Source organism: Montipora foliosa, chromosome 13, assembly GCF_036669935.1.
Source record: "Montipora foliosa isolate CH-2021 chromosome 13, ASM3666993v2, whole genome shotgun sequence".
NCBI classification, from domain to species: domain Eukaryota; kingdom Metazoa; phylum Cnidaria; class Anthozoa; order Scleractinia; family Acroporidae; genus Montipora; species Montipora foliosa.
In genome coordinates, this window is record NC_090881.1 from 35,223,421 (window position 1) to 35,235,920 (window position 12,500).

At 40.8% G+C, this 12,500-nt stretch overlaps 2 protein-coding genes across 2 annotated transcripts in view; both read left to right on the forward strand.

The window, feature by feature from the left end:
• Positions 1 to 2,179, forward strand: part of LOC137983091 (juvenile hormone acid O-methyltransferase-like) — a 2,498-nt gene extending 319 nt beyond the window's left edge. The window contains exon 1 of the mRNA XM_068830277.1: positions 1 to 2,179. This exon is cut by the window's left edge and continues 319 nt beyond it. Within this exon, the coding sequence (XP_068686378.1) occupies positions 841 to 1,644 (804 nt within the window). The 5' untranslated portion in view covers positions 1 to 840 and the 3' untranslated portion in view covers positions 1,645 to 2,179.
• A 3,615-nt stretch (positions 2,180 to 5,794) lies between these two features.
• Positions 5,795 to 7,234, forward strand: LOC137982607 (uncharacterized). Its single transcript, XM_068829730.1, has one exon. The coding sequence runs from the start codon at positions 5,948 to 5,950 to the stop codon at positions 6,788 to 6,790; it is 843 nt and encodes a 280-aa protein (XP_068685831.1). The 5' UTR covers positions 5,795 to 5,947; the 3' UTR covers positions 6,791 to 7,234.
• Positions 7,235 to 12,500: the final 5,266 nt, after the last annotated feature.

Consider the following 12,500-nt stretch of genomic DNA (forward strand, 5'->3'; position numbering starts at 1 on the left):
TTGACTTTGAAGTGCAAAATTCATCTGCCTTTCGGCAGAATCTTCAAAACTTGCTTGTATCCGTATTCAATGGTAATGGTACGTCTCGAAAGAACTTAACTTCAATAAACAATGTGAATTTTCCATGTTAGGTTCTTCCTCAACCTATAATCGACAGCTTCAGTCGCGCTCCATCACTTACGCAACGCTTCCTCCAGGCACCTTGTTCCATTTCTTCAGCCAAGAAGGAAAGTGAAAAAACAAGGAAAATAAATTAAACAAATTGCTAAATTGAATCGCGGATAATTTCGGTTTCCGGTTTCCGGTTTTGAGTTTCCGGTTTCCAGTTTTGAGTTTTCAGTTTCCAGTTTTGAGTTTCCAGTTTCCAGTTTCCAGTTTTGAGTTTTGAGTTTCCAGTTTCCAGTTTCCAGTTTTGAGTTTCCGATTTCCAGTTTCCGCTTTCCGGGTTCCGGGTTCCGGGTTCTCTACTTTTAGTGCTGCCCTGTTCAAGAGGGTACATGGTAATGCGTAACTCCAGATACTTGTAAACTGTAAGCGATAGAGAGGGAGAGAGAGCGATAACGTAGGGTGCTTGTTGCGAGACCTTCGAATATAATATCATTGACCCAAGGAATCAAATACCCGGCCATTTATTTGCATATAAATGGCATGTATTGTTCGCCTTTATTCTCGTTTAGTTATTTATTTCCGTTTATGCGAACAGCTGGGGCTTTATAAACGTTTGCTTGCAAACGCTTTTCACGGCTAAATACAACTGATATATCTTTCACGGAGTTGATCGTGTGTCTTACCTACCAATCCAAACTATTCCAACAACGTTACACAACACAAAAGTAAAAGATGCCTAAACTGTTCCTCATCAGTGCAGCAGAAGGCTACAAACAGGCTTCGCTCTCTGTGCAGAAGGTATTTGGCCAGGAGTTCATCCAATCTGATGTTTTCCCTCAGCCAGGCGATGCCATCTTGGATTTAGGCTGCGGCACAGGAGAGCTGTCTGCATACCTTGCTGAGCTAGTGGGACCCGAGGGAAAAGTGATTGGCGTCGATCCAGATGAGCAACGAATTATAGTAGCCAGAAAATCTCACGGAAAGATAAAAAATTTGTCGTTTTTTAAGGGAAGTGCAGCAAACATCTCGGAGATTTTCCCAGAGTCTTTCGACATCATTTTCAGCAACCATGTGCTTCACTGGATCCCTGACAAACAAGAGGCCTTCAACAACATGTTTGCAAGTTTAAAGCTTGGTGGAAAAATTGCCATTCAGTATCTCTCTCATCTTCCTCCGTTGGAGATAAATGCCTACAGGGAGCTGAATCCCGAAAACTGCGACAGGATTTGTGGCATGTATCAATGCGAGTCGAGGGAGAAAATCGAAGAGTATTGTCTTTCGGCCGGATTTGAAATATGTGAGAGTTTTCAAGCTAAACCCCCAAAGTTCACGTTTGAGAATATCAAAAGTCTTCTAGAGTTCCATTGGTCGACGACTTATGGCGTGTTTGATCCATCTCTTGTCACCGAAGAACGCTTGGAAAGATACCTAGCTCCTTACTCTGACAACAGTGGAGTTTGCTGTCTCGACTTCGGGAAAAAGGCCGAAGAGGAACCTCACTGCCGACTTGTATGTTACAAGGAGAGAAATTTGTAAGGTCAATGCTAATTTGATCGCTGGACAATAGAGGTGTAAAACATTGCAGATATATTTCAGTAGGAAAAAGTTTATCCCTTGTTTGGGAATCATATTCAGAATATCTGTTTACAACTAAGGACATTTGATGTTAAGAGATCATTATTTTTTTTTTTCATTCTCATAAACGGTATTTTCTACTAAGCAGTGATATGCAAAGGAGAAACTAGATGCTTATCTTTCTTACCTATTAAAATTGAGGTTGTTGTTTATTGGGCAACACATTGTACCAAAACTAAAAGTTTGGCATTTCCTGAAATATTTCTAGACATTTTGGTGAATATTTACATTTTTTGTCCTAAGGCCAAGAGGTAAGCACCAAGCTTTGATTTTTCGCTGATTTTTCTTAAAACGGACTTTCAAACTCATCATTAGCCATTCACTTTTCTTTTATATAATGATGTAAGAGGAAATAGGCGTATTAAAACTGATTGTGTGGGACCGAGAACGAGTGTTGTTTTTTTCGCCAGGGTAGGATTTACCCCACTTTCAATACCTTTCATGCATGAGTGTATGAGTGTGCTGGTATTTTTTCCTTTTGTGTGAACTCCGAATAGAATCCTGGAAAACGTTAAGCTAGAATGGTTTCGATTCTGAGAAAATTGAAGCGAAGGAAGTAAATATCGAAAGTCGTAGAGACCAGTAGATTCGTTCCGTATTCGTGGGTCCAGTGGTATTTATATCAGGGTAATATACTTGATATTTGACACACCTAAATTTCATGTGTATTGAGGCAATGCGCTGCAGCAACTTCACTGGGGAAAAGCGTATTGATGTGCTATTTATCAGCGCAGCCAATGAGGTAAGTCGATACCAACCACAACACCGATATTACAACTGAAGTCTTTTTAAGTTGTTGAAGTTCTTTTGATCTTAAAGGGATAAGCTTTGCAGTTTCGGTAATTTAAAGCGGTTTGAAAGGGTTTGAAACTCCTGACTATTCATTACTTTAGTTAAGCCTGACAGCTTTTCCTATTTGTATTTCACGAAGCTGCGATAAAGGAGCAAAGAAGCGAAAATGAACAAGAAGAGTAATAACAGAGCAGTTTTGAAGGATCTTATAACGAGCAATTTGCTAATGGAGAGTTTTAGAAACCACAACGGCTACGAAAACGCCACTTGAAAGTTTGAGCTATTCAGGTATTTCATTATTATTTCATTATGTTTATATTATACAATATGGGCGAAGAGCCCTATAACAGAATTAGTACGGACGGATTTGAAGTAAAGAGTGAGACTGAAAGATTCACTGTAGTTTGTCCACGTTTTAGTCAAAACCTTAAATTTGGTCATTTCACGTAGTAGTTTTGACGAGTACGGGAGAGAATGCGTGCCGCACGTGCAGCACGATCTTTTTGGTTCTTTTACCAATAATATTACTGATGTTTGGCGTTGTCGTTGCCGTAGCCGTTGTCGTTTCTTAAACTCCCTACTACACAAGATCAGACCGCGCGTCTTATTCCTTATTGGCGCATGACCACAACTTCTTGCGCCTTTGATATTAACGAGACCCCAATTCCTTGCGTTAAGAAGAAATTAGAGAGCTTCCTTGTTCGTTCGCTTCAGGCTTACTCACTACGGCAGCAACAAAGAGAACGGGGAACTTAAGCGACGACAACGGCGATGGCAATGAGAACGTCACAAATTTGCATATTTAGTGGGCAAAAACAATAGGTTTTCACGCCCTGCACGTGCGTTTTTCACTTTCGTCCATTTCTTTGCTGTCGTCTGCAAAACAACAATGTCAAATAGCCACATTTTTAGGGTTTATGAAGGACGTCGGTACTTGAAGATAAACTTTCATTTTCTCCCCTAACTTAAGTGCTGTTTCGACCAGTAACATTTTTGAGGAACTACCACACCCTTGTCACATTAAAAAGGTTGAGATAGTCACGAAGCAAATAAAATAACGCGAATTTATATTGTGAGATGACGTTCTTGTTGCCGTCGCTGTTGTCGTTGCTTAAGGACGTTCGCGCGAATTGTTTCTGCGCATCCTTACTGCGCACGCAAATGCACACGCCACGTATACACGAGCGCGCGCGCTAAATAATAAAATGAGAAATGATAGGGCAAAAAGCCATTGCTATAGCTTTGCCTGGATTTAACGGTCTTGGTCGTTCGGTGACCCCTATTTTTCTTTCCAGAAACGGATTTTATTTACAATGATCTCCACGTTGTCCAAAGATGAACAAAAAATCAATGTGAGAAGTTAAAGTAAAAAAAATTTCAAGATTTCTGCTCACAGGACATCAAATCTTGCCATCTTGCGGCTGCAAGGCGGGTGAAACTGTGGTCGCTAAATGCGAACTTGATCTTTAAGAAACCTCACCAGTTGACTAAATTCACTTAATAAGTCCACTTAAACAATATTTGGCAGAGAAGATTTCACTTCAAAGATTTAATTGCAATATATTTGGGTTTACAGACACTGGCCTTATTCGCTAACGAAGCCCGATTTTGTCACATTTTGGGTGTTTTTCCGGCATGTTCTCTCCAAAACGAAGTCGGTGACCCCCCATTTTTTTACATTTCTGACATAACTAACTCATCATCTTACAGTGGTAAAAGTTTCAGAAAAAAATCAATGTTGAAAAATTTTCGCGCGAACGTCCTTAAGGCGGCGAAATACGAGATACAAAAACCCTCAACTTAGCGCGCAACATTGTTTCGTTGCAAGTTTGGGTCGATGTTTCCCGTTTTTCTCCTTGCATGATCAAATTGTCGCGCAAAAAAAACATTTGTTGCAGGTTGAAGAAAGTTGTTGCGAAAAGTAGAGCGCGGGTCTACTCTGAGCAACAAATTTTTGCTTTGTTGCTCGTTTTTCATCAAGCTCACAACTTGTCTCGCAACAAATGTGTTCGTGTACTAGCGAATCAACCAATCAGTGCCTTGCATTTCTTCAGCATTTGTTGCGGGTCAAGTTGATCACGCAAAAATGTTGCGCGACAAGTTGAGGGCTTTTGTATCTCGTATTTCGCCGCTTTTAAGTTCCCTGTTAACGAAACAAAAAGGAATAGCCACAAATATCGCAAAAGTGGCAGGGAATTTGCCTGCAAAGACAAAAAGGGTGTAAGCAATGATCGCAAATATCGCAAGAGTAACAAATTTAACAAAGCGAAGGATTCAAAAGTCAAAGGGGCCCTTTGGAAGCTGCACATATAGCGAAGATATCGTTGACGTCACCTATTGTGGTGCAGATGATGCGTAACTCTAATCTTTGGTGTTTGTCTTTAGTTGTCACTTAAGTTTAGTATTTAACGGTTCGCGGACTTTCAGCGAGCGCCTCGTCGCTTGGGGAAACCTCGGCACAGCACCCATCGCTTTTGTTGCGCAACATCAGAGTGTATGTGGACGTAGCCGTATTTTTCAATTTCTTATCACTACGGCTTTTTGTTTTGCTGAGGTCGTGCTTCGTTATTGCCGGATCGCTCGCGGCTCTTTTCCCATAATCGAAAATTTTCAGGCTTCTCGACGCAATAGAAATTTGCGCTCATCACTGCGAGACAACATGGTTTCATTTGATGGAATCTATTTGTTAAGTTGTTGATGTCGTGGTGCAGATGATGCGTAACTCCCAGATACTTGTAAGCTCTCAGAGAGAGCAAATTGTGCTTGTTGCTAGACCCTTGAATAATTATAATATCGTTGACCCTAACATTCAAACAAGCGTTCATTTATTTGCATATGAATGGCGTGTATTGTTCGCTTTGTTCTCGTTTGAGTTATTTATTTGCCTTTATTCGAACAGTTGGGGGCATTATAACCGAAGTCAAGAAAGAATCTTGCGCTCGGATTTATTTTCGTGCAAACTTCTTCCACAGTTCCCTGCTAGCAGAAGTCTCTTTTCTTTTGCGTTCGCTGGGTTGACGAATACGGGAGAAGGGACCTCTGCCATGAGCCGAAACTCGCTCTGATCCAACCGCCGTCCACAACCTTAGACGGCACTCTTCAAACCGCATGCCCCATGATATGTTTGCTGACTGTGACTTGAGCCCACTGTGTCCCGCGCATTCCTTTACAGTAATTCCGCTGTTGCTAAATGAGCCCACACAACATAAAATATCACGTGAGGATTCGGTCGCTAAGTAACCGCCTCGCGTGCTCAACACAGCGAGTTTCGACCCATGGAAGAGGTCTCTTCTCCCGTATTCGTCAGGGAACTTCCACAGCTCAATTCAACTAACATCTTTCACGGAGAACTTTGATTGTGTGTCTGCCTACCAATCCATACAATTCCAACAACGTCACACAAAAGTAAAACATGTCTGAACTGTCCCTTGGCAGTGCAGCAGAAGGCTACAAACAAGCTTCGCTCTCCATACAAAGGACATCCGGTGAGGAATTCATCCAATTTGATGTTTGTCCTCAGCCAGGAGATGCCATCTTGGATTTAGGCTGTGGCACAGGAGAGCTGTCTGCATACCTTGCTGAGCTAGTCGGACCCGAGGGAAAAGTGATTGGCATCGACCCAGATGAGCAACGAATTAAGGTAGCGAGGCAATCTCACGGAAAGATAAAAAATCTCTCGTTTGTCGAGGGAAGTGCATCAAACATCTCGGACATTTTCCCAGAGTCTTTCGACATCATTTTCAGCAATTATGTGCTTCACTGGATCGCTGACAAACAAGAGGCCTTCAACAATATGTTTGCAAGTTTAAAGCTTGGTGGAAAAATTGCCATTCAATATCTTTCTCATCTTCCTCCGGTGGACATAAATGCCTATAAGGAACTGAATCCCGAAAACTTCGACAGGATTTGCGGTATGTACCATTGCGAGTCGAGGGAAAAAATCGAGCAGTTTTGTATTTCAGCCGGATTTGAAATATGTAAAAGTTTTCAAGCTAATCCCCCAAAGAGTAAGCGTATATTTGAGGATACGAAAAGCCTTTTAGACTGGCATTGGTCGACGACTCACGGTGTATTTGATCCATCCCTTGTCACCGAAGAACGCTTGCAAAGGTATTTAGCTCCGTACACTGAGAGCAATGGAGTCATCAGTGTCGACGTCTTCGAAATAAAGAGCGACGAAGGGGCTTTCTGGCGAGTTATAGCTAAGAAGGAAAGAAGTTATAAGGTCAATGCTAATTTGATCGCTGGACAATAGAGGCGAAAACATTGTAGATATATTTCAGTAGGAAAAAGTTTATCCGTTGTGTGGGAATCATAATTAGAATATCTGTTTACAACTCAGGGCGTTTCATGTTAAGAGATCATCATTATTTCTTTCATTCTCATAAACGATTTCTACTAAGCAGTGATATCCAAAGGACAAACTAGATGCTTAACTTTTTTACCTATTAAAAGTGATGTTGTTGTTGACTGGGCAACACATTGTACCAAAACTAAAAGTTTGGCATTTCTTGAAATATATCTAGACATGTTGGTGAATATTTACATTTTTTGGCCTAAGCCGGGCCAAGAGGTAAGCACCAAGCTTTGATTTTTCGCTGAGTTTTCTTCGAACGGACTTGCAAATTCATCATTAGCCATTCACTTTTTTTTATATAACGATATAAGAGAAAATAGGCGTATTAAAACGGATTGTGTGGGACCGAGAACGAGTGTTGTACTTTTCGCCAGGGTAGGATTACCCCACTTTCAATACCTTTTATGCATGAATGTATGAGTGTGCTGGCATTTTTTCTTTTTGAGTGAACTCCGAATAGAATCCTGGAAAACGTTAAGCTAGAATGGTTTCGATTCTGAGAAAATTGAAGCAAAGAAAGTAAATATCGAAAGTCGTAGAGACCGGTAGATTCGTTCCGTATTCGTGGGTCCAGTGGTATTTGTATCAGGGTAATATACTTGATATTTGACACACCTAAATTTCATGTGTATTGAGGCAATGAGCTGCAGCAACTTCTCTCGTGGGGAAAAGCGTATTGATGTGCTATTTATCAGCGCAGCCAATGAGGTAAGTCGATACCAACCACAACACCGATATTACAACTGAATTCTTTTTAAGTTGTTGAGGTTCTTTTGATCTTAAAGGGATAAGCTTTGCAGTTTCGGTAATTTAAAGCGATTTGAACAGTTTCTAGAGTCCGACTTGTATTGACAGTGGTCAATAGAATGTTTTTGCTCATGTGATCAACAGCCATATTCGCATACTGAAACAAAAGGAAGAATTTTCATAAAAATATACTTCAATTTCACTCCTCCAACATGGCCACTGTTTCTTTTTTTGAATCCTTCAACATGGCCGCCGTGACGTCATATCAACACATTCTCTCCAAAATAAAAGCTTGATCAGTGTGCTCATCCTTTGAGATGCTTTCACGACGAACGTTCGCTGAGGTTAGTCCCTGTCGGGCGGGGTTGGTATCTGGATGGGAGACCCTCGAGACCCCATAGGCATCGCAATGCCTTTTTTCAATCGGAATACTCATATTCAACGGCCGAAATCCTGACTATTCATCACTTTAGTTCAGCCTGACAGCTTTTCCTATGTGTATTTCACGAAGCTGCGATAAAGTTTATAAAGGAGCAAAGAAGCGAAAATGAACAAGAAGAGTAAAAACAGAATACTTTTAAAGAATCTTATAACGAGCAATTTGCTAATAGAGAGTTTAAGAAACCACAACGGCTACGAAAACGCCACTTCAAAGTTTGAGCTATTCAGGTATTTCATGATTATTTCATAATGTTTATATTATACAATATGGGCGAAGTGTCCTATAGCAGGATTAGTACGGACGGATTTGAAGTAAAGAGTGAGACTGAAAGATTCACTGTAGTTTGTCCACGTTTTAGTCAAAACCTTAAATTTGGTCATTTCACGTAGTAGTTTTGACGAGTACGGGAGAGAATGCGTGCCGCACGTGCAGCACGATCTTTTTGGTTCTTTTAACCAATAATATTACTGCTTTTTGTCGTTGCAGTGCAACAGATTTTTTTTTCGGCCCGATTTTTTTCAAAGACGCCGCCAAAAATCGGCCCGACAAGTCGCACCGTGTAAACCGGCCTTTAAACTCCCTACTACACAAGATCAGACCGCGCATCTTATTCCTTATTGGCGCATGACCACAACTTCTTGCGCCTTTGATATTAACGAGACCCCAATTCCTTGCGTTAAGAAGAAATTAGAGAGCTTCCTTGTTCGTTCGCTTCAGGCTTACTCACTGCGGCAGCAACAAAGAGAACGGGGAACTTAAGCGACGACAACGGCGATGGCAATGAGAACGTCACAAATTTGCATATTTAGTGGGCAAAAACAATAGGTTTTCACGCCCTGCACGTGCGTTTTTCACTTTCGTCCATTTCTTCGCTATCGTCTGCAAAACAGCAATGTCAAATAGCCACATTTTTAGGGTTTATGAAGGACGTCGGTACTTGAAGGTAAACTTTCATTTTCTCCCCTATCCCCTAACTTAAGTGCTGTTTCGACCAGTAACATTTTTGAGGAACTACCACACCCTTGTCACATTAAAAAGGTTGAGATAGTCACGAAGCGATTGAAATAACGCGAATTTATATTGTGAGATGACGTTCTTGTTGCCGTCGCTGTTGTCGTTGCTTAAGGACGGTGCCTACTATTGTTATTGCGCATACGTTCTGCGCATCTCCAGATACTCGGATTTCCTATCGCCGATGCTTACTAATACAGGGATATTTTGCGCAGTTCAAAACTATCCGGAGGAAGTAAATCTTAGTAAGTCCTCTTCGTGTCCAAAAAGAAAATTGGGGGTAACCATGCATTTTTGAGAGATAATTAAGCTTTAATTTGAGAAAGAACGCCATACATTGCTTTGTATTTTAAAGCTTTTTACAAATATTATTCATGAATTATCTTTGAAAAATGCGTGGTTACCCCCAATTTTCTTTTTGGATTTCAATAACACTTGTTGAGAGCTACATTTCCTTCATGATCACACACCGAGGCAAAAATTTCTTTAATTAGTAGGCACCGTCCTTAAGGCGGCGAAATACGAGATACAAAAACCCTCAACTTAGCGCGCAACATTTTTTCGTTGCAAGTTTGGGTCGATGTTTCCCGTTTTTCGCCTTGCATGATCAAATTGTCGCGGAAAAAAAACATTTGTTGCAGGTTGAAGAAAGTTGTTGCGAAAAGTAGAGCGCGGGTCTACTCTGAGCAACAAATTTTTGCTTTGTTGCTCGTTTTTCATCAAGCTCACAACTTGTCTCGCAACAAATGTGCTCGTGTACTAGCAAATCAACCAATCAGTGCCCTGCATTTCTTCAGCATTTGTTGCGGGTCAAGTTGATCACGCAAAAATGTTGCGCGACAAGTTGATGGTTTTTGTATCTCGTATTTCGCCGCCTTTAAGTTCCCTGTTAACGAAACAAAAAGGAAAAGCCACAAATATCGCAAAAGTGGCAGGGAATTTGCCTGCAAAGACAAAAAGGGTGTAAGCAATGATCGCAAATACCGCAAGAGTAACAAATCTAACAAGGCGAAGGATTCAAAAGGTAAAGGGACCCTTTGCAAGCTGCACATATAGCGAAGATATCGTTGACGTCACCTATTGTGGTGCAGATGATGCGTAACTCTAATCTTTGGTGTTTGTCTTCAGTTGTCACTTAAGTTTGGGATTTAACCGTACGCGGACTTTCAGCGAGCGCCTCGTCGCTTGGGGAAACCTCGGCACAGCACCCATCGCTTTTGTTGCGCAACATCAGAGTGTATGTGGACGTAGCCGTATTTTTCAATTTCTTATTGCTACAGCTTTTTGTTTTGCTGAGGTCGTGCTTCGTTATTGCCGGATCGCTCGCGGCTCTTTTCGCATAATCGAACAGAAGAATTAAGTTGACTAACAATAGAGGCCATTTAGAGTAACCGTGACCGTGTAAGTAATCGACGTAATCATGTTGTAAATTACGTCAAGTGTTCCTTCAGGCAATTTCCCCACAATGGACAAGTAGAAGCATGTTCAACTGAGAGAGTTTTTGTTGTTGTGGTGCAAATGATGCGTAAGAGAAAGACAGGGAGAGAGAGAGAGCCAGAGTTCCCTCTTGGGAGATACTCGACAATCGTTGCCCTTAGTGTGATAGGCGTAACCGGGGTCTCCTAAGGTCATTTTAGGACAGGTAGTCTTTTCAGTGCGTTGACTTCGGAACCTCTGTAATAAACACCTTGAGTTTTCGCCTGCCTCGGAGTTTACACTAGGATTTAGAGCCGCTTGAAGTCGCGGTTTTTTTCGCTCTTCTTCTCGTTTTGCGTTTTCGTTATGTTCATTCGAACAGTATCACTAAAGTAGGCACAGCACAGCACAGCACAGAACCCATCGCTTCTGTTGCACAACATGAGAGTGTAAATCTGGACGTGGCCGTGTTTTGCAATTTCTTATCGCAACAGCTGTTTGTTTGCTTAGGTCGTGCTTACGCTATTGCTATATCGCTTTCCTCTATTTCCCCGCAGTAAGTTGACTAACAATAGAAGCCATTTGAAATGACGTAATAATCTGCAAATTACGTTAAGTTTCTCATAATGGACAAGAGGCCATGTTCAAGAGAGTTGTTGTTGATGTGGTGGTGCAGATAATAATAATAATAATAATAATAATAATAATAATAATAATAATAATAATAATAACAACAACATGTTTAGGATGACCAATTCAGTTATAAATAACTGCTATCAATATGGGTCCTGTGTAAAAATGAATAAATAAATAGATAAAAACCTTAATTATATACGTAATTGGAATACATTACGTAATTATAATCAATAAAAGTAGCCATTTTATAAACAAAACTACATACAACCATTAAATAGGGTAACCCCCTTATAGAAAAAGGCCCTCATAGTCCACTCGAGATTGACTTTATTAATAGCTAACCTATCCTTAGACCTAGTGTCATAGTCATGACACTAATCATAAGCTCGCCGTCGAAAATAATCTGAGAAATAACTTGGAGTTTGTCCATCAAGACAATTCTTGACAAGTTTGAGGATGTTTCTCTCTTCTCGTCTTAAGAGGATCGTAACCAAGACCGGAAGCCATATCTTGAGTGGACAAATGCACCGTCTTTAGCACTATCCTTGCAGGACGTCTCTGCAGGCGTTCCTACTCTTCTTCAATTTCCATTACCACAGCCATGAAAAACGGCACAACAGTATTCCAAATTTGGCAGTATCATCGATTTATACAATCGGTTCGATGCTTCAGTTGTTAATGACGATCTAATTCTTGAGAACATGCCTAGTGTTTTAGAAACTTTCTTCTTCACATAGTCAATGTGCAGATTAAAGGAAAGACTGTTGTCCAAAGCTAGGGACTTAAAGGCATCACAGTGTTTCACAGATTCTCCACCCAACGTTATATGAGCTCCATCTATGTCTTGGCGACATAGTCTCTGGTGGGTGCCAAAAACCATGAACTCAGTCTTCATTAAATTGAGAATCAGTTTATTTGTAGACAGCCACTCAGACAGATTAATCAGTTCCAAATTTAACTGCAACTCAATTTCCGATATTAGTTCGGAGCCGAAAAAAAGATAACTGTGTCATCAGCATACATCATAACTTTACAGATGATGCGTAACTCCCAGATACTATTTGTACGCTATAAGCGACAGAGAGGGAGAGAGAAAGAGCTAATGGTGCTTGTCGCGAGACCCTCGATCATAATATCACTGACCCTAGCATTCAAATAACAGGCGATTTATTTGCATATGAATGGCGTGTATTTTTCGCTTCTGTTATTTATTTGCGTTTATTCGAACAGTTAGAGCGTTATAATCCAACTCAAGAAAGGATTTTACGCTCGGATTTGTTTGCGTGCAAACTTCTTCCACCCACAGCTCAATTCAACTAACATATCTTCTTCCACCCACAGCTCAATTCAACTAAC